At 38.8% G+C, this 22,241-nt stretch overlaps 1 protein-coding gene across 1 annotated transcript in view; it reads left to right on the forward strand.

The window, feature by feature from the left end:
- The window catches only part of TICRR (TOPBP1 interacting checkpoint and replication regulator), an 88,902-nt gene that overhangs the window by 18,872 nt on the left and 47,789 nt on the right, over positions 1 to 22,241 (forward strand). The window contains exons 9-15 of the mRNA XM_059056577.2: positions 442 to 539; positions 1,575 to 1,668; positions 1,759 to 1,838; positions 2,012 to 2,248; positions 2,765 to 2,858; positions 4,474 to 4,531; positions 7,520 to 7,666. Of these exons, the coding sequence (XP_058912560.1) occupies positions 442 to 539; positions 1,575 to 1,668; positions 1,759 to 1,838; positions 2,012 to 2,248; positions 2,765 to 2,858; positions 4,474 to 4,531; positions 7,520 to 7,666 (808 nt within the window). The remainder of the gene's footprint in view (positions 1 to 441; positions 540 to 1,574; positions 1,669 to 1,758; positions 1,839 to 2,011; positions 2,249 to 2,764; positions 2,859 to 4,473; positions 4,532 to 7,519; positions 7,667 to 22,241) is intronic.

The raw sequence follows: 22,241 nt of genomic DNA on the forward strand, positions 1-22,241 counted from the left end.
AAAAAAAAAAAAAAAATCAAGGAAATGGGCCAGGTGGGAGTAATTACATGTACTTCCCTTCCAATGAAAGCTCTATCCTCATCTGAGTTGCATGTTAGCTGCATGAATTAAGCCTGTGGTTCTTATCCCTGGCTGCACTTTAGAGTCACCTGGAACATTTCTTTAAAATGTTGATTCATTTTGCTTAGACTTCTCAATCACTACTTTATGGAATCTTCCTTTTATGAAAGTTCAAATCTGCAGGTTTGCTGTATCCATGCCCATTTGCTCTCAAATACTTTTCTACATGTTCTTTTAAAAAATATAAAAGAATATTACACTATTTTTCATTCAAATGAAAGAAAGAGGATATACTTCCCTTTTTAGGGCATTAGTCATCTGTGAAGAAATTAAAAATAATGATAAGCATTAATATTCTCCTATGTCATTTTGTATTTTCAGATGAACTGCCTACATCAAGTAAGAAACAACCTCTTGAAAACTAGCAAAAGTCTTCGACAGAATGTAGGAAAACTGGATAAAGAAGATAAAGTCAGAGAGTAATTAACTAACTTTTTAATTTTTTTGAAAAATTTATTTATTATGATTTTTAAATTTTTTAAAATTTTTGGCCGCATTGGGTCTTAGTTGCAGCATGCGGGCTCTTCCTTGCAGTGCATGGGCTTCCTTCTAGTTGTGGCGCGTGGGTTCCAGAGTACGTGGGCTCTCTAGTTGAGGTGCACGAGCTCAGTAGCTGTGGCGTGTGGGCTTAGTTGCCCTGTGGCATGTGGGATCTTAGTTCCCTGACCAGGGATTGAACCCACGTCTCTTGCATTGTAAGGCAAATTCTTTTCCACTGGACCAACAGGGAAGTCCCTTTTTTTTTTAAAACCATTACTCCAAAACAGAGCTCCCAAGATTTACTTGTATCAATTTAATTTTTCATTTTTTAAAAAATACTTTTCCACTATGGTTTATTGCAGGATATTGAATATAATTCCCTGTGCTACACACTAGGACCTTATTTGTTTATCTTTTTTAAAAAAATTTTATTGGAGTATAGTTGCTTTACAATGTCGTTACCTATTTTATATATAGTATAGTTTATATCTGCTAGTCCCAAACTCCTAATTTATCCCTCCCCCACTCCCTTTGCCCTTTGGTAACCATAAGTGTGTTTTCTATGTCTGTGAGTCTGTTTCTGTTTCATAGGTAAGTTCATTTGTGTCATATTTCAGATTCCACATAGAAGTGATGTATGTTTTCTTCTTTCTCACTTACTTAGTATGATAATCTCTAGGTCCATTCCTATTGATGCAAATTGAATTATTTCATTTTTCTTTTTAATGGCTGAGTATATGTCAGTTTAAAATAGATTGCCAATTGCTTGAAGAGGCTTTTGTAACTGATTCTCTATAATGTTCTAATGTTCAGTTTGCAGCACCTGTTTACCTAATATTGCTATTTAGAAAGCAATGGCTCTTCTTTTTGGTTGTTGTTTCTTATGTAAACAGATCTCTGCATAAGAAAGGAACTTTCATTTCAGTTAAGTGACACTTAAAGCAGATATAACCAAGCTTTTTTTTTCTCTCAAGGTGCGAACTCCAGGTATTTCTTCATTTGGAGGTGTGTCGGCAGTGCCCTTCAGTATATGAACATATAGATGAAATGGAGCAAGTAGTGGAGGAGGCAAGTATACTGCTTAGTGGCACTGGGGATGTGCTGTAGATGCATTCAGCTTCCTGCAGAGGCCATGTGGTAATTTTCTAAAATCTTCAGGTGACAGATTTGCTGCGCATGGTGTATTTAACTGAAGATTCGACATACCTAGCAAAGTTTCTGGAAGAAATTTTGGAATTGTAAGTTTGATGACTACTAATTTAAATTTTAAATAATTTTACCAAGAACTTATATAGGTATTATCTCAGAATTGTAGAATTGTAAGGACTATTTCTCATGCTGGGTGAGGAAGGGGGTAGAGAGGGTGGAATGGTGACTTGACTGTTTCATATTTAATCAATCTATTCCACAGGTATATTGATTCAATCCCAAAGATACTTGGAAATCTTTACAACAGCCTAGGATTTGTGATTCCTCAGAAGCTGGCTGGTGTCCTTCCTACAGATTTTTTCAGTGATGACTCCATGACGCAGGAGAGCAAATCACCCCTTTCTGTGCCTCTTATGTCAAATGCTCATAGGTCAGTGTCGGGTGGCACTGAATCTGACCAACTGGAGGAGCTTCGTACCAGATCAGCTAAGAAGAGAAGGTAGGAGCTCAAGGAATTAAAGGAATTACTTGCACTGTTATAGTTCTGGTATAGGGTATGTTTAAGCCATAGTCCAGTTGTCTTTGTCTATAATTTATTGAATTAGTAGTTGCCCTTATGTCTGAATCACAGAAGCCAATTATTAGAGTTCTTAACAAGGAGCATCTGACACTCTATATTATCTGGGGAACATATAGTCTTGTATTGTGTAGTTACAGTCCCCTCTTGACTCTCCACATGGGGTCTCCAAGAACTAGGAGCCTTCCATGAGATAAGCTTAGGGTTTCAGCTTACTTTATATATTTTCCATGATGCTCTTCATTGTTCATAACTAATTAAATTTATAGTTGTTACTTTTGGAAATTCTGGGATTGACTTGTTTTACTGTAAGTTCAGGCCAACCTCAAGATAACCAACTTTTATTTAAATGTTTTATTTTAAACTAGTTCCATTCTGATCTAACTAGCTGTAACCTGTATTCAGTGTATAGTGACTGTTTCTTTCTATTTTTAAAAGGAAAAATGCAATAAGACATAAAAGCATTGCAGAGGTTTCACAAAATCTGCGACAAATTGAAATTCCCAAAGTATCCAAGAGAGCTACGAAAAATGTAAGTCATTTCCAGGAGATAGAAAGTGGTATCACTTTGGGCATGAGTTCATACAATAAATAAGAATGAAACACGTCGTCTTTACTTTTAAGAAATGAGCATTGGAGAATACAGAAATAAAATTAGGTATTTTTATGAATGTGTCTACAACTGTAATCTGAGGAATAAAGAAATATGTTTATTAAAGAGTAATTATTTTTCCCAAAAGTGTGACAGAGGTAATATTAAGGGGAAAAAAATAGTAAAAGTTAGGAATGAATAAGTTAATTCAAAATCTTTAACGTAGTTAAGAAAACTCATGAAATAATAACATAAGCAAAAGAAGCCATTGAAAAATGATGTACAATCATAATAGGACTTTGTGTACCAGAAAGTACTTTTCAGTAAGTATGTTTTACATCAATAACAAGTTACAAAAGCAAACAAAAAAACTTATGAAGCCAGGTGGTAATTATTTTTCTGTGGCAGTAGATGTTAGGACTTGTTGGTTGCAAAAAAAAGAAATCCAGCTGGAGTCTATTTACTATGTAGAATTAATGTCTTACTGAGAGGAGAGAGACAAAAAAAAATGCATTGAAACTTTTGAACTGCATGAATTATGAGAAGAGTTAAAATTCTAGGAGAACTAGCTTTAGAAGCATTAATCATTACAATAGTGGTTTGTTTCTGGAGATTTATAGCTGTGCTTTAGTACTGGAGGTGGGGTTTCTTTTGAAGAGTTAGTGGTGTTCACTTTCTTAGTTACCTTAATACATATGAGTGGATAAGATGCAAATCTTAGATATCTTGGAGATTTTGTTCAGAGAGTATGAAGTCCAAAAGGTATCAGACCACCTCTCTCACTAGATTTTACACAATTAGCAGTCCTTCCTAGCACTCCTTTTGGAAAACTTTTGTTTCAGATTGGCCTAGAAAGTTAACTTCTTTAAGGCCAGATTTACTGAGATTAGGATTTGATTTTGGTTAAAAAAGAATATCATTTGTTAAGTTTCCGCTCTTATTTGGCTGTCTATTCTTTAATGATTACAGTGGCATAATTGAAAAAACAGCAACAAAATCTTTAAAAACAATTCTCTTGTTTAGATGCCATTTGAGTTTAGGTACTTGAATCCTCTACTATAATAGCAAATAAATAGCAGGTGGGTATTTTTGTTTTCTGCCATGCCACATGGCATGTGGGATCTTAGTTCCCCAACCAGGGATCGAACCAGCACTCCCTGCAGTGGAAGCGCGGAGTCTTAACCACTGGACCACCAGGGAAGTCCCCAAATAGCAGTTTTATACAGAGACATTCCTAAGAGTATATAGCCATCCTCTAATATTATGGGGCTTCCCTGATGTTTTAGTTGTAAAAGGTATACAGAAACATCGTTTAAAAATTGAAATTATATAAAGTTAAATGTTAGTGCCTCTTCACCATCCATTCTTCAGAAGTAATTGCTGATGACAGTTCGTTGTGTATATTTCCAAGCCCTATTTTTGTGCATTTTACAACTATTTCTGTTACAGATTCCTACAAGTGGAATTGCAAGGATCAGAGGGTTTCTTGTGGAATTTTTATTCTTTTAAATGAATTCCTATTTAAATTTTCTTACTGGATTTTCTCATCTTTCAGGAGAATTCTCACCCTACTCTTCAGCAGCCTCCACTCCCAGTGAAAGACACGGTACAAGGTATACTTTGTTTCCTTGTTGTACTCAGTGACAGTTTTATTTTGATTACATATATTTAAGCAGTTGCATATAGTTAAAAATTATAGTTTTGTGTAATTGTTGGTTTATGAAATATGTCCATATACTGTGTGCTAGAGGAGTAGGATGTTCATATGGTCTCAAAATACTGCATTTTGTAAAATAAATGGTCTAAAAATTTTTTTTAATTTATTTATTTTTTGTTTGTTTATTTTTGGCTGCATTGGGTCTTCATTGCTGTGTGTGGGCTTTCTCAAGTTGTGGCAAGCGGGGGCTACTCTTCGTTGTGGTGCGCAGGCTCCTCATGGCGGTGGCTTCTCTTGTTGTGGAGCACGGACTCTAGGCACGCGGGCTCGGTAGTTGTGGCGCACGGGCTTAGTTGCTCCGTGGCATGTGAGATCTTCCCGGACCAGGGCTCGAACCCGTGTCCCCTGCATTGGCAGGTGGATTCTTAGCCACTGTGCCACCAGGGAAGCCCCAAAATATTTTTTTAATGCCATTAACATGAAAGCCGAAAAAGAAAAGAGGCAGTGGAGCTGGTTTAGATAAAAGGAATTTAAGTGTGACATAAGTGCACTACATGATCCCTGCTTGGGTCTTAAATTAAGGGTAAAAGGCTATAACGGATATTACTGAGATGATGAGAGAAATTCGAAGATGGATTAGATATATGCCCTTGTTCTTTGGAGATACATGCTGAAATACAGGAAACTGAAGAGTTGTGATGTCTGCAACTCACTCTCCAGCATTCTGGGGTGGGCAGTTGTAGAGAGAGAGATGGAGGGAGAAAACAAGTGTTGACAGTTGGTGAATTTTAGTGACAATTCTATGTGTGTTTTTTTGGTTTGGGTTTTTTAAAATATTTATTTATTTGGTTGCACTGGGTCTTAATTGCAGCTCGCCAGCTCCTTAGTTGCAGCACACGGGCTCCTTAGTTGTGGCATGCAAACTCTTAGTCACAACATGCATGTGGAATCTAGTTCCCTGACCAGGGATCAAACCCAGGCCCCCTGCATTGGGAGCGTGGAGTCTTATCCACTGCGCCACCGTGGAAGTCACCATGATTCTACGTTGAAATTTTCTATAGATATTAAACTTCTCCAAAATTTGGGAAAAATGGAAAATAACAGATTAAATTTGGCTGTCAGGCTGTAAATCAGTTTCATAGACAGCCTAAGGCAGGTAACAGAGGCTTTTATAATGGAGATAGCAAAACAGTTTTTTGAAACTTTGGTGTGCATTATTGGTGTCCCTAATATTTATGTCATTGATGGGTAAAAAAGGCTTCTCCCAGTTTGTGGATCCTGGTTTATTTGGTTTTTATTTAAGTGACTTGCTCTTAGAATTTTTTTAGTCTTGGTGAATTTTTGAGTAGCCTCCACCAGGCCATCTTGCTTAAGATTAAAATGCTAGCCTGCTAGCTTTGTCAAGTATTTCCTGACTCTTCAGCTATTTTTCCTAACTTTGAGCCTAGATGGTTACAACTCTCATGCTCTGGAGTTAGGAAGAGGATTTAAAATATAGTAGTTCCCCCCTTATCCACAGGGGTTACATTCCAATACCCTCAGATACCTGAAACTTCAGATAGTACCTAACCCTATACTGTGTTTTTTCCTATACATACATACCTATGATAAGTTTAATTTATAAATTAGGCATGGTAAGAATTAACAATACCATAATAAAATAGAACAATTATAACAATATGCTATAATAAAAGTTACATGAATGTGGTCTCAAAATATCTTGTTGTACAAATTTAATGCCTTTTCCATCTTAACTAAGCACTTTCATGCGTTGTAGCCATAATTTTTGCAGTTTGAGTTGTGACAGCAAAACTAGCGTGAATTTTTCCTTCACAGTTTCACAGATAGACAATTTACTCTTACCATAGATCGAAGCAACCTTAGCATACAATTTGTTTTCCCTTAAGTTGAGAAACTTTATTTATAGGAAGCACTTTATGACTTATTTTCAGCATATCCAAGTTGCCAGCATCACTACTTCTGTGCTTTGGGGCACAAGAAGTATTTAAGTAAAATAAGGGTTACTTGAATATAGCACTGCTATACTGCTACAGTCGATCTGGTAACCCAGATGGCTACTAAGTGCTTAATGGGTGGGATATGCTGGACAAAGGAATGATTCATGTTTTGGAGCAGGATGGCATGAGATTTTATCACACTACTCAGAAAGAAACACAACTTTAAAACTTAATGACTTATGTATTTCTGGGATTTTTCATTTGATATTTTCGGACTGCAGTTGACTGCAGGTAACTGAAAATGTGGAAAGTGAAACTGCGGAGAGGGAGGGACTACTGTATCCCAGCAAATTAGTAAAATACTCAAAAGAAGAAAAATGAAATCTCTGGGATTTAAAAGAACAGTTTCTCTGCTTGATGCTGAATACAAAGCAGCAAAAAGTTCCAATGTGAGAAAAATACTGTAACACTGGGATATAGTAAAAGGACTATGATTTACATTATCCAACCTCTTACTTAAGGATTATGTCCATTTTACAGTGAATAAAACTTCTAATTTAAGTGATGTGGGCCTTCTTTGTATTCCTGAAAGGTTGGGTTTAAATTAAATTAAATTTATAAATGTAAGTAGTTTTTAAATATTTATTTATTTATTTGGTTGCACCAGGTCTTATTTGCAGCACGTGGGCTCCTTAGTTGTGGCATGCACGTGGGATCTAGTTCCCTGGCCAGGGATCAAACCCAGGCCCCCTGCATTGGGAGCGTGAAGTCTTAACCACTGCGCCACCAGGGAAGTCCTGTAAATAGTTTTGATATACCATGTGAGTGTACTATTTAAGGAAATCCTATTAGTAAATGTGAATATAGCAGTCCTCCTGTAAAATAGTTTCCTCAAGCAGATTCTCTGTTTTGGATATCTTTCTTTTCCCACATGTGGCTTTTATTAATGATAATATTTGACTTTCTTTTTTTCTTAATGCTTTCAGAAGTGACCAAAGTTCGAAGAAATCTCTTCAACCAGGAAATGATTTCTCCTTCAAAGAGATCTGTAAAGCGGGGGTTGCCTAGAAGCCATTCTGTGTCAGCTGTGGAAGGTCTAGAGTATAAACTTGACAACTTCAAGAGGACCAAAGGTACTATGTTTTAGGGTAACCAAGAGAAGGGGATTCTTGGACCCAAACCGGTCTCCAGACTCTTGTTGCAGAAGCTCATTAATCTCATGTTTTCCTCTCCTCTTTGGTTATCATCAGTTAATTTTCCACTTGGGGTCTCTTCCTCCAAGTTTAGATGAAGAATTAATCCTGGTCTTTCTCATTCCTCCCTTTCTAGTTATCCCTACAGACAACAGACAGACATCTATTTTATAAAACCAATTAAACAAAAACGAAAGATAGTGACTAGCAATTTTCTAGTCTTTCGGGGTTTTTTTTTGCTTTTTTATAATTGAGACCATTCATGTATCATAAAATCAACTTTTAGTGGTTTTCAGTATATTCACAAAGTTGTGCAACTATCATGACACATTCCAGATCATTTTCATCACTCCAGAAAGAAGCCCTGTACCTACCCATTAGTAGTCACTCTCCATTTTTCCCAGTCTTCCCAGCTGTAGGCAACCACCAGTCTACTTTCTGTTTTTATAAATTTCTTATGGATATTTCTTTTAAGAGGAATCATATCATGTGGTCTTTGTAACTGGTGTTTTTTACTTTAGCATAATGTTTTCAAGGTTTATACATGGTGTAGTACGTCTCAGTACTTCATTTCTTTTTATTGACAATAATGCACAATTGTATGGATAAACTACATTTTACTTATCCATTCATCAATTGGTGGACATTTAAGTTGTTTCTACTTGTGGCTATTGTGAGTGATGCTGCTGTAAACATTCATATATAAGACTGTGTATAGACACATTTTTAATTCTCAGGCATATGCCTAAAAATGAAATTGCTGGGTCATATGGTAACTCTGTGTTTAACTTTTTTTTTTTTCGCGGTACGCGGGCCTCTCACTGCCGTGGCCTCTCCCGTTGCGGAGCACAGGCTCCGGACGCGCAGGCTCAGCGGCCATGGATCACGGGCCTAGCCACTCTGCGGCATGTGGGATCTTCGCGGCCCGGGGCATGAACCCGTGTCCCCTGCATCGGCAGGTGGACTCTCAACCACTGCGCCACCACGGAAGCCCTATGTTTAACTTTTTAAGCGATTACCAAACTGTTTTCCAAAGTGGCTATACCATTGTATATTCCCACTAACAGTGTATGAGGGTTCTAATTTCTCCACATCCTTGCCACCACCTTCCATGGTCCCTCTTTGATTCTGCTCATCCTAGTGGGTGTAAAGTGGTGTGTCATTGTGGTTATGAGTTGCATTTCCTTGATAACTAATGTTGTTGAGCTTCTTTTCATGTGCTCGCTGGCCATTTGTATATCTTCTTTGGAGAAATCTTTGCCCATTTTTAAATTAGGTTGTTTGTCTTTTTACTATTGAGTTGTAAGAGTTCTTTATAAATATTTTATCCCCAACCTGTTGGGTTTTCTTTTCACTTTCTTGATAGTGTTCTTTGATACATAAAATATTTTTAATTTTGATGATATCCATTTTTTAAAATAAATTTATTTATTTATTTATTTTTGGCTGCATTGGGTCTTCGTTGTGGCACGAGGGATCTTTAGTTGAGGCATGCGAACTCTTAGTTGCAGCATCTGGGATTTAGTTCCCTGACCAGGGTTCAAACCCGGCCCCCCTGCATTGGGAGCATGGAGTCTTAGCCACTGGACCACTAGGAAAGTCCCAATTTTTAAAAAAAATAAATTTATTTATTTATGACTGCATTGGGTCTTCGTTGCTTCATGCAGGCTTTCTCTAGTTGCGGCAAGTGGGGGCTACTCTTCATTGCAGTGCATGGGCTTCTCATTGTGGTGGCTTCTCTTGTTGCGGAGCATGGGCTCTAGGCACACAGGCTTCAGTAGTTGTGGCATATGAGCTCAGTAGTTGTGGTTTGCAGGCTCTAGAGCGCAGGCTCAGCAGTTGTGGCACACAGGCTTAGTTGCTCTGCAGCATGTGGGATCTTCCCAGACCAGGGCTCGAACCCATGTCCCCTGCATTGGCAGGCAGATTCTTAACCACTGCACCACCAGGAAGTACCCCCAATTTTTTTTTTTTGCGGTACATCGGCCTCTCACTGTTGTGCCTCTCCTGTTGTGGAACACAGGCCCCGGACACGCAGGCTCAGCGGCCATGGTTCACGGGCCCAGCCACTCTGCAGCATGTGGGATCTTCCCAGACCAGGGCACAAACCCGTGTCCCCTGCATTGGCAGGCGGACTCTCAACCACTGCGCCACCAGGGAAGCCCTCCTCCAAATCTTTTTAAATGTTAGGTACAATTCAGCAATGAAGCCATCTAGTCCTGGGTATTTTTCAGAAGTTTTTTGATAACAGTTTCATTTTTTTACTTGTTATAGGTTTATTCAGATTTTCTACTGCTTAGTCTGTTTTCAGTAGTTAGTGTCTTTCTAGGAATTTGTACATTTCATCTAGGTTTTCTAATTGGCTGCTATACAACTGTTTGTAGTATTATCTAAGAGTCCTTTTTTATTTCTGTAAGGTTGGTAGTTTTATTCTCTTTCATAGTTGTTTGAGTGTTCTGTATTTTTTCTTGGTCAATCTAGCTAAAGGTTTGTTAACTTAAACATCTTTTCAAAAAACCAACTTTTGGTTTCATTGATTTTTCTATTCTTTTTTTTCAGATCTTTATTTGAGTATAACTGTTTTACAATAGTGTGTTAGTTTCTCCTTTACAACAAAGTGAATCAGTTATACATATACATATGTTCCCATATCTCTTCCCTCTTGCATCACCCTCCCTCTCGCACCCCTCTAGGTGGTCACAAAGCACAGAGGTGATCTCCCTGTGCTATGCGGCAGCTTCCCACTAGCTATCTAATTTACATTTGGTAGTGTGTATGTCCCTGCCACTCTCTCACATTGTCACCGCTTACCCTTCCCCGTCCCCATATCCTCAAGTCCATGCTCTAGTAGGTCTGAGTTTTATTCCTGTCCTACCACTAATCTCTTCATGACAATTTTTTTCTTAGATTCCATATATATGTGTTAGCATACGGTATTAGTTTTTCTCCTTCTGACTTAGTTCACTCTGTATGACAGACTCCAGGTATATCCACCTCCTTACAAATAACTCAGTTTCATTTCTTTTTATGGCTGAGTAATATTCCATTGTATATATGTGCCACATCTCCTTTATCCATTCATCTGTCATTAGACACTTAGGTTGCTTCCATGTCCTGGCTACTGTAAATAGAGCTGCAGTGAACATTGTGGTACATGACTCTTTTTGAATTATGGTTTTCTCAGGGTATATGCCTAGTACTGGGATTGCGGGGTTGTATGGTAGTTCTATTTGTAGTTTTTAAAGGAACCTCCATACTGTTCTCCATAGTGGCTGTACCAATTTACATTCCCACCAGCAGTGCAAGAGTGTTCCCTTTTCTCCACACCCTCTCCAGCATTTATTGTTTGTAGATTTTTTGATGATGGCCATTCTGACCGGTGTGAGATGATATCTCATTGTAGTTTTGATTTGCATTACTCTAATGATTAATGATGTTGAGCGTTCTTTCACATGTTGGTTGGCAATCTGTATATCTTCTTTGGGGAATGTCTATTTAGTTCTTCTGCCCATTTTTGGATTGGGTTGTTTGTTTTTCTGTTATTGAGCTGCCTGAGTTGCTTATAAATTTTGGAAATTAATCCTTTGTCAGTTGCTTCATTTGCAAATATTTTCTCCCATTCTGAGGGTTCCCTTTTGGTCTTGTTTATGGTATCCTTTGCTGTAAAAAACGCTTTTAAGTTTCATTAGGTCCCATTTGTTTATTTGTGTTTTTATTTCCATTTCTCTAGGAGATGGGTCAAAAAGGATCTTGCTGTGATTTATGTCGTATAGTGTTCTGCCTATGTTTTCCTCTAAGAGTTTGATAGTGTCTGGCCTTACATTTAGGTCTTTAACCCATTTTGAGTTTATTTTTGTGTGTGGTGTTAGGGACTGTTCTAATTTCATACTTTTACATGTAGCTGTCCAGTTTTCCCAGCACCACTTATTGAAGAGGCTGTCTTTTCTCCACTGTATATCCTTCCCTCCTTTATCAAAGATAAGGTGACCATATGTGCGTGGGTTTATCTCTGGGCTTTCTGTCCTGTTGCATTGATCTATATTTCTGTTTTTGTGCCAGTACCATACTGTCTTGATTACTGTGGCCTTGTACTATAGTCTGTAGTCAGGGAGCCTGATTCCTCCAGCTCCATTTTTCATTCTCAAGATTGTTTTGGCTATTCAGGGTCTTGTGTTTCCATACAAATTGTGAAATTTTTTGTTCTAGTTCTGTAAAAAATGCCAGTGGTAGTTTGATAGGGATCGCATTGAATCTGTAGATTGCTTTGGGTAGTAGAGTCATTTTCACAATGTTGATTCTTCCAATCCAAGAATATGGTATATCTCTCCATCTATTTGTATCATCTTTAATTTCTTTCATCAGTGTCTTATAGGTTTCTGCATACAGGTCTTTTGTCTCCTTAGGTAGGTTTATTCCTAGGTATTTTATTCTTTTTGTTGCCATGGTAAATGGGAGTCTTTTCTTAATTTCACTCTCAGATTTTTCATCATTAGTGTATAAGAATGCCAGAGATTTCTGTGCATTAATTTTGCATCCTGCTACTTTACGAAATTCATTGATTAGCTCTAGTAGTTTTCTGGTAGCATTCTTAGGATTCTCTATGTATAGTATCATGTCATCTGCAAACAGTGACAGCTTTACTTCTTCTTTTCCTATTTGGATTCCTTTTATTTCTTTTTCTTCTCTGATTGCTGTGGCTAGAACTTCCAAAACCATGTTGAATAAGAGTGGTGAGAGTGGGCAACCTTGTCTTGTTCCTGATCTTAGTGGAAATGGTTTCAGTTCTTCACCATTGAGAACGATGCTCGCTGTGGGTTTGTCATATATGGCCTTTATTATGTTGAGGAAAGTTCCCTCTATGCCTACTTTCTGCAGGATCTTTATCATAACTGGGTGTTGAATTTTGTCTAAAGCTTTCTCTGTATCTATTGAGATGATATGGTTTTTCTCCTTCAGTTTGTTTATATGGGGTATCACGTTGATTGATTTGCGTATATTGAAGAATCCTTGCATTCCTGGGATAAACCCCACTTGATCATGGTGTATGATCCTTTTAATGTGCTGTTGGATTCTGTTTGCTAGTATTTTGTTGAGGATTTTTGCATCTATGTTCATCAGTGATATTGCCCTGTAGTTTTCTTTCTTTGTGACATCTTTGTCTGGTTTTGGTATCAGGGTGATGGTGGCCTCATAGAATGAGTTTGGGAGTGTTCCTCCCTCTGCTATCCCTTGGAAGAGTTTGAGAAGGATAGGTGTTAGCTCTTCTCTAAATGTTTGATAGAATTCGCCTGTGAAGCCATCTGGACCTGGGCTTTTGTTGGAAGATTTTTAATCACAGTTTCAATTTCAGTGCTTGTGATTGGTCTGTTCATATTTTCTGTTTCTTCCTGGTTCAGTCTCGGCAGGTTGTGCATTTCTAAGAATTTGTCCATTTCTTCCAGGTTGTCCATTTTATTGGCATACAGTTGCTTGTAGTAATCTCATAATAATCTTTTGTATTTCTGCAGTGTCCGTTGTTACGTCTCCTTTTTCATTTCTAATTCTATTGATTTGAGTCTTCTCCCTTTTATTCTTGATGAGTCTGGCTAATGGTTTATCAATTTTATTTATCTTCTCAAAGAACCAGCTTTTAGTTTTATTGATCTTTGCTATTGTTTCCTTCACTTCTTTTTCATTTATTTCTGATCTTTATGATTTCTTTCCTTCTGCTAAATTTGGGGGTTTTTTGTTCTTCTTTCTCTAATTGCTTTAAGTGCAAAGTTAGGTTGTTTATTCGAGATGTTTCCTGTTTCTTAAGGTATGATTGTATTGCTATAAACTTGCCTCTTAGAACTGCTTTTGCTGTATCCCATAGATTTTGGGTCGTTGTGTCTCCATTGTCATTTGTTTCTAAGTATTTTTTGATTTCCTCTTTGATTTCTTCAGTGATCACTTCGTTATTAAGTAGTGTATTGTTTAGCCTCCATGTGTTTGTATTTTTTACAGATCTTTTCCTGTAATTGATATCTAGTCTCATAGCGTTGTGGTCAGAAATGATACTTGATACGATTTCAATTTTCTTAAACTTGCCAAGGCTAGATTTGTGACCCAATATATGATCAATCCTGGAGAATGTTCCATGAGCACTTGAGAAAAATGTGTATTCTGTTGTTTTTGGATGGAATGTCCTATAAATATCAATTAAGTCCATCTTGTGTAATGTATCATTTAAAGCTTGTGTTTCCTTATTTATTTTCATTTTGGATGATCTGTCCATTGGTGACAGTGGAGTGTTAAAGTCCCCCATTATAATTGTGTTACTGTCGATTTCCCCTTTTAAGGCTGTTAGTATTTGCCTTCTGTATTGAGGTGCTCCTATGTTGGGTGCATAAATATTTACAATTGTTATATCTTCTTCATGGATCGATCCCTTGATCATTATGTAGTGTCCTTCTTTGTCTCTTGTAATAGTCTTTATTTTAAAGTCTATTTTGTCTGATATGAGAATTGCTACTCCAGCTTTCTTCTGATTTCCATTTGCATGGAATATCTTTTTCCATCCCCTTACTTTCAGTCTGTATGTGTCCCTAGGTCTGAAGTGGGTCTCTTGTAGACAGCATATATATGGGTCTTGTTTTTGTATCCATTCAGCCAGTCTGTGTCTTTTGGTGGGAGCATTTAATCCATTTACATTTAAGGTAATTATCGATATGTATGTTCCTATTACCATTTACTTAATTGTTTCGGGTTGTTCTTGTAGGTCTTTTCCTTCTCTTGTGTTTCTTGCCTAGAGAAGTTCCTTTAGGATTTGTTGTAGAGCTGGTTTGGTGGTGCTGAACTCTCTCAGCTTTTGCTTGTCTGTAAAGGTTTTAATTTCTCCATCAAATCTGAATGAGATCCTTGCTGGGTAGAGTAATCTTGGTTGTAGGTTTTTTTCCTTCATCACTTTAAATATGTCCTGCCACTCCCTTCTGGCTTGTAGAGTTTCTGCTGAAAGATCAGATGTTAACCTTATGGGGATTCCCTTGTGTGTTATTTGTTGTTTTTCCCTTGCTGCTTTTAATATGTTTTCTTTGTATTTAATTTTTGACAGTTTGATTATTATGTGTCTTGGCGTGTTTCTCTTTGGGTTTATCCTGTATGGAACTCTCTGTGCTTCCTGGACTTGATTGACTATTTCCTTTCCTATATTAGGGAAGTTTTCAACTGTAATCTCTTCAAATATTTTCTCAGTCCCTTTCTTTTTCTCTTCTTCTTCTGGGACCCCTATAATTCGAATGTTGGTGCGTTTAATGTTGTCCCAGAGGTCTCTCAGACTGTCCTCAGTTCTTTTCATTCTTTTTTCTTTCTTCTGCTCTGCAGTAGTTATTTCCACTATTTTATCTTCCAGGTCACTTATCCGTCCTTCTGCCTCAGTTATTCTGCTATTGATCCCATCTAGAGTATTTTTCATTTCATTTATTGTGTTGCTCATCGTTTCTTGCTTCGTCTTTATTTCTTCTAGGTCCCTGTTAACTGTTTCTTGGCAAATTGTCTATTCTATTTCCAAGATTTTGCATCATCTTCACCATCATTATTCTAAATTCTCTTTCAGGTAGATTGGCTATTACCTCTTCATCTGTTAGGTCTGGTGTGTTTTTATCTTGCTCCTTCATCTGTTGTGTGTTTTTCTGTCTTCTCATTTCGCTTATCTTACTGTGTTTGGGGTCTCCTTTTTGCACGCTGCAGGTTCGTAGTTCCTGTTGTTTTTGGTGGCTGTCCCCAGTGGCTAAGGTTGGTTCAGTGGGTTGAGTAGATTCCCTGGTTGGGCGGACTAGTGCCTCTGTTCTGGTGGATGAGGCTGGATCTTGTCTTTCTGGTGGGCAGGTCCTCATCTGGTGGTGTGTTTGGGGATGTTGGTAACCTTATTATGATTTTAGGCAGCCTCTCTGCTAATGGATGGGGCTGTAGACCTGTCTTGCTCTTTGTTGGGGATAGGGTGTCCAGCACTGTTCTTTGCTGGTCCTTGAGTGAAGCTGGGTCTTGGTGTTGAGATGGAGATCTCTGGGAGATTTTCGCCGTCTGATATTACGTGGAGCTGGGAGGTCTCTTGTGGACTAGTGTCTTGAGGTTGGTTCTCCCACCTCAGGGACACCGCCCTGGTGCCTGGCTGGGGCGCCAAGAACCTTTAATCCACACGGCTCAAAATAAAAGGTAGAATAAATAGAAAGGAAAGAAAAGGAAGGAAGGAGGGAGGGAGGGAAGGAAGGAAGAAATGAAGGAAGGAAGCAAGAAAGGAAGGAAGGAAGGTGCAGAGGAAGAAAGGGAGGAAGGAAGAGAGGAAGGGAGGAAAGAAGGGGGGAAGGAAGGAAGAAAGGAGGGAAGGAGGGAAGAAAGGAAGGAAGAAAGAAAGGGAGAAGACAGAGTAGTATAAAGTATAGTTATTAAAATAAAAAATAATTATTACGAAGAAAAATTTCCTTTAAAAAAAAAAAAAAACAGAAAAATGGGTCGGTCTAACCCTAGGACAAATGGTGAAAGCAAAGCTATACAGACAAAATCTCACACAGCAGCACACACATACACACTCACAAAAAGAAAAAAAAAGGGGGGGAAATAATAGTATATCTTGCTCCCAAAGTCCACCTCCTCAACTTGGGATGATTCGTTGTCTATTCAGGTTTTCAACAGATTCAGGGCACTTAAAGTTGATTGTGGAGCTTTAATCCGCCGCTTCTGAGGCTGCTGGGAGAGACCTCGCCCTCTCCTCTCTGTTTGCACAGCTCCTGGGGTTCAGCTTTGGACTTGGTCCCGCCTCTGCGTGTAGGTTGTCCGAGGGCGACTGCCCTTCGCTCAGACAGGACGATGTTAAAGGAGCAGTTGATTCGGGGGCTCCAGCTCACTCAGGCTGGGGGGAGGGAGTGGCACGGGGGCGGGGCGAGTCCACGGCGGCAGAGGCCGACGTGACGCTGCACAGGCCCAAGGCGCGCCGTGCGTTCTCCCGGGGAAGCTGTCCCTGGATCCCGGGACCCCGGCAGTGGCGGGCTGCACGGGCTCCCGAGAGGGCCGGTGTGGAGAGTGACCTGTGCTCGCACACAGGCCTCTTGGTGGCGGCAGTAGCAACCCTAGCGTCTGTTGTCCGTGCCTCGCGCACGTTTCTGGAGCTCCTTTAAGCGGCGCGCTTAAACCCCTCTCCTTGCGCACCAGGAGGCAAAGAGGGAAGAAAAGGTCTCTTGCCTCTTCGGCAGCTCCAGACTTCAACTGGACTCCCTCCCCTCCCGGCTATCCGTGGTGCACTAACCCCTTCAGGCTGTTTTCACTCTGCCAACTCCAGACCTTTCCCTGGGATCCAACTGAAGCCCGAAGCCCGAGGCTCAGTTCCCAGCCCCGCCCGCCCCCGTCGGGTGAGCAGACAAGCCTATCGCTGGTGAGTGCTGGTCGGGCCGATCCTCTGCGGAATCTCTGCGCTTTGCCCTCCACACCCTGTTGCTGCACTCTCCTCCGTGGCTCCGAAGCTTCCCCCTCCGCCACCCGCAGTCTCCGCCCGCGAAGGGGCTCCTAGTGTGTGGGAACCTTTCCTCCTTCACGGCTCCCTCCCACTGGTGCAGGTCCCGTCCCTATTCTTTTGTCTCTGTTTATTCTTTTTTCTTTTGCCCTACCCAGGTACGTGGGGAGTTTCTTGCCTTTTGGGAGGTCTGAGGTCTTCTGCCAGCGTTCGGTGGGTGTTCTATAGGAGAAGTTCCACGTGTAGATGTATTTCTGATGTATCTGTGAGGAGGAAGGTGATCCCCGCGTCTTACTCTTCCGCCATCTTCTCGCTCCCCCCTGTTTTTCTATTCTTGATTTCGTTTACTTCCTGTGTAATCTTTATTTTTTCCTTCCCTCTACTTGCTTTGGTGTTAGTTTGATCTTTTTCAGTTTTTTAAGATTAAGGTTTTGTTGTTGATTTTTAAAAATACATGCTTTCTTTTTTTACATCACTCACTGAACAGTTTATCACCACTGTTCTTTTTTTTTAATTTTTATTTTTATTTTTTTTTTAACATCTTTATTGGAGTATAATTGTTTTACAATAGTGTGTTAGTTTTTCCTTTACAACAAACGGAATCAGTTATACATATACATATGTTCCCATATCTCTTCCCTCTTGCATCACCCTCTCTCCCACCCTCCCTATCCCACCCCTCTAGGTGGTCACAAAGCACAGAGGTGATCTCCCTGTGCTATGCAGCAGCTTCCCACTAGCTATCTAATTTACATTTGATAGTGTATATATGTCCCTGCCACTCTCTCACTTCGTCACAGCCCACCCTTCCCCCTCCCCATATCCTCAAGTCCATGCTCGAGTAAGTCTGTGTTTTATTCCCGTCCTACCACTAATCTCTTCATGACATTTTTTTCCCTTAGAGTCCATATATATGTGTTAGCATACGGTATTTGTTTTTCTCCTTCTGACTTAACTTCACTCTGTATGACAGACTCCAGGTCCATCCACCTCATTATAAATAACTCAGTTTCATTTCTTTTTATGGCTGAGTAATATTCCATTGTATATATGTGCCACATCTTCTTTATCCATTCATCTGTTGATGGACACTTAGGTTGCTTCCATGTCCTGGCTATTGTAAATAGAGCTGCAATGAACATTTTGGTACATGAGTCTTTCTGAATTATGGCTTTCTCAGGGTATATGCCCAGTAGTGGGATTGCTGGGTCGTATGGTAGTTCTATTTGTAGTTTTTTAAGGAACCTCCATACTGTTCTCCATAGCGGCTGTATCAATTTACATTCCCACCAGCAGTGCAAGAGGGTTCCCTTTTCTCCACACCCTCTCCAGCATTTATTGTTTCTAGAGTTTTTGATGATGGCCAATCTGACCGGTGTGAGATGATATCTCATTGTAGTTTTGATTTGCATTTCTCTAATGATTAATGAGGTTGAGCATTCTTTCATGTGTTTGTTAGCAATCTGTATATCTTCTTTGGAGAAATGTCTATTTAGTTCTTCTGCCCATTTTTGGATTGGGTTGTTTGTTTTTTTGTTATTGAGCTGCATGAGTTGCTTATAAATTTTGGAAATTAATCCTTTGTCAGTTGCTTCATTTGCAAATATTTTCTCCCATTCTGAGGGTTGTCTTTTGGTCTTGTTTATGGTATCCTTTGCTGTGCAAAAGCTTTTAAGTTTCATTAGGTCCCATTTGTTTATTTGTGTTTTTATTTCCATTTCTCTAGGAGATGGGTCAAAAAGGATCTTGCTGTGATTTATGTCGTATAGTGTTCTGCCTATGTTTTCCTCTAAGAGTTTGATAGTGTCTGGCCTTACATTTAGGTCTTTAACCCATTTTGAGTTTATTTTTGTGTGTGGTGTTAGGGATTGTTCTAATTTCATACTTTTACATGTAGCTGTCCAGTTTTCCCAGCACCACTTATTGAAGAGGCTGTCTTTTCTCCACTGTATATCCTTCCCTCCTTTATCAAAGATAAGGTGACCATATGTGTGTGGGTTTATCTCTGGGCTCTCTATCCTGTTCCACTGATCTATATTTCTGTTTTTGTGCCAGTACCATATTGTCTTGATTACTGTAGCCTTGTAGTAGAGTCTGAAGTCAGGGAGCCTAATTCCTCCAGCTCCATTTCTCGTTCTCAAGATTGCTTTGGCTATTCGGGGTCTTTTGTGTTTCCATACAAATTGTGAAATTTTTTTGTTCTAGTTCTGTAAAAAATGCCAGTGGTAATTTGATAGGGATTGCATTGAATCGGTAGATTGCTTTGGGTAGTAGAGTCATTTTCACAATGTTGATTCTTCCAATCCAAGAACATGGCATATCTCTCCACCTATTTGTATCGTCTTTAATTTCTTTCATCAGTGTCTTATAGTTTTCTGCATACAAGTCTTTTGTCTCCTTAGGTAGGTTTATTCCTAGGTATTTTATTCTTTTTGTTGCCATGGTAAATGGGAGTGTTTTCTTAATTTCACTCTCAGATTTTTCATCATTAGTGTATAAGAATGCCAGAGATTTCTGTGCATTCATTTTGTATCCTGCAACTTTACCAAATTCATTGATTAGCTCTAGTAGTTTTCTGGTAGCATCCTTAGGATTCTCTATGTATAGTATCATGTCATCTGCAAACAGTGACAGCTTTACTTCTTCTTTTCCTATTTGGATTCCTTTTATTTCTTTTTCTTCTCTGATTGCTGTGGCTAGAACTTCCAAAACTATGTTGAATAAGAGTGGTGAGAGTGGGCAACCTTGTCTTGTTCCTGATCTTAGTGGAAATGGTTTCAGTTTTTCACCATTGAGAACGATGCTAGCTGTGGGTTTGTCATATATGGCCTTTATTATGTTGAGGAAAGTTCCCTGTATGCCTACTTTCTGCAAGGTTTTTATCATAAATGAGTGTTGAATTTTGTCAAAAGCTTTCTCTGCATCTATTGAGATGATCATATGGTTTTTCTCCTTCAGTTTGTTGATATGGTGTATCACCTTGATTGATTTGCGTATATTGAAGAATCCTTGCATTCCTGGGATAAACCCCACTTGATCATGGTGTATGATCCTTTTAATGTGCTGTTGGATTCTGTTTGCTAATATTTTGTTGAGGATTTTTGCATCTGTGTTCATCAGTGATATTGGCCTGTAGTTTTCTTTCTTTGTGACGTCTTTGTCTGGTTTTGGTATCAGGATGATGTTGGCCTCATAGAATGAGTTTGGGAGTGTTCCTCCCTCTGCTATCTGTTGGAAGAGTTTGAGAAGGATAGGTGTTAGCTCTTCTCTAAATGTTTGATAGAATTCGCCTGTGAAGCCATCTGGTCCTGGGCTTTTGTTTGCTGGAAGATTTTTAATCACAGTTTCAATTTCAGTGCTTGTGATTGGTCTATTCATATTTTCTATTTCTTCCTGGTTCAGTCTCGGCAGGTTGTGCATTTCTAAGAATTTGTCCATTTCTTCCAGGTTGTCCATTTTATTGGCATACAGTTGCTTGTAGTAATCTCTAGTAATCTTTTGTATTTCTGCAGTGTCAGTTGTTACATCTCCTTTTTCATTTCTAATTCTATTGATTTGAGTCTTCTCCCTTTTATTCTTGATGAGTCTGGTTAATGGTTTATCAATTTTATTTATCTTCTCAAAGAACCAGCTTTTAGTTTTATTGATCTTTGCTATTGTTTCCTTCACTTCTTTTTCATTTATTTCTGATCTGATCTTTATGATTTCTTTCCTTCTGCTAAATTTGGGGTTTTTTTGTTCTTCTTTCTCTAATTGCTTTAAGTGCAAAGTTAGGTTGTTTATTCGAGATGTTTCCTGTTTCTTAAGGTATGATTGTATTGCTATAAACTTGCCTCTTAGAACTGCTTTTGCTGTATCCCATAGGTTTTGGGTCGTTGTGTCTCCATTGTCATTTGTTTCTAAGTATTTTTTGATTTCCTCTTTGATTTCTTCAGTGATCACTTCGTTATTAAGTAGTGTATTGTTTAGCCTCCATGTGTTTGTATTTTTTACAGATCTTTTCCTATAATTGATATCTAGTCTCATAGCGTTGTGGTCGGGAAAGATACTTGATACGATTTCAATTTTCTTAAATTTGCCAAGGCTAGATTTGTGACCCAATATATGATCAATCCTGGAGAATGTTCCATGAGCACTTGAGAAAAATGTGTATTCTGTTGTTTTTGGATGGAATGTCCTATAAATATCAATTAAGTCCATCTTGTGTAATGTATCATTTAAAGCTTGTGTTTCCTTATTTATTTTCATTTTGGATGATCTGTCCATTGGTGACAGTGGGGTGTTAAAGTCCCCCATTATAATTGTGTTACTGTCGATTTCCCCTTTTAAGGCTGTTAGTATTTGCCTTCTGTATTGAGGTGCTCCTACGTTGGGTGCATAAATATTTACAATTGTTATATCTTCTTCATGGATCGATCCCTTGATCATTATGTAGTGTCCTTCTTTGTCTCTTGTAATAGTCTTTATTTTAAAGTCTATTTTGTCTGATATGAGAATTGCTACTCCAGCTTTCTTCTGATTTCCATTTGCATGGAATATCTTTTTCCATCCCCTTACTTTCAGTCTGTATGTGTCCCTAGGTCTGAAGTGGGTCTCTTGTAGACAGCATATATATGGGTCTTGTTTTTGTATCCATTCAGCCAGTCTGTGTCTTTTGGTGGGAGCATTTAATCCATTTACATTTAAGGTAATTATCGATATGTATGTTCCTATTACCATTTACTTAATTGTTTCGGGTTGTTCTTGTAGGTCTTTTCCTTCTCTTGTGTTTCTTGCCTAGAGAAGTTCCTTTAGGATTTGTTGTAGAGCTGGTTTGGTGGTGCTGAACTCTCTCAGCTTTTGCTTGTCTGTAAAGGTTTTAATTTCTCCATCAAATCTGAATGAGATCCTTGCTGGGTAGAGTAATCTTGGTTGTAGGTTTTTTTCCTTCATCACTTTAAATATGTCCTGCCACTCCCTTCTGGCTTGTAGAGTTTCTGCTGAAAGATCAGATGTTAACCTTATGGGGATTCCCTTGTGTGTTATTTGTTGTTTTTCCCTTGCTGCTTTTAA

Source organism: Kogia breviceps, chromosome 3, assembly GCF_026419965.1.
Source record: "Kogia breviceps isolate mKogBre1 chromosome 3, mKogBre1 haplotype 1, whole genome shotgun sequence".
NCBI classification, from domain to species: Eukaryota; Metazoa; Chordata; class Mammalia; order Artiodactyla; family Physeteridae; genus Kogia; species Kogia breviceps.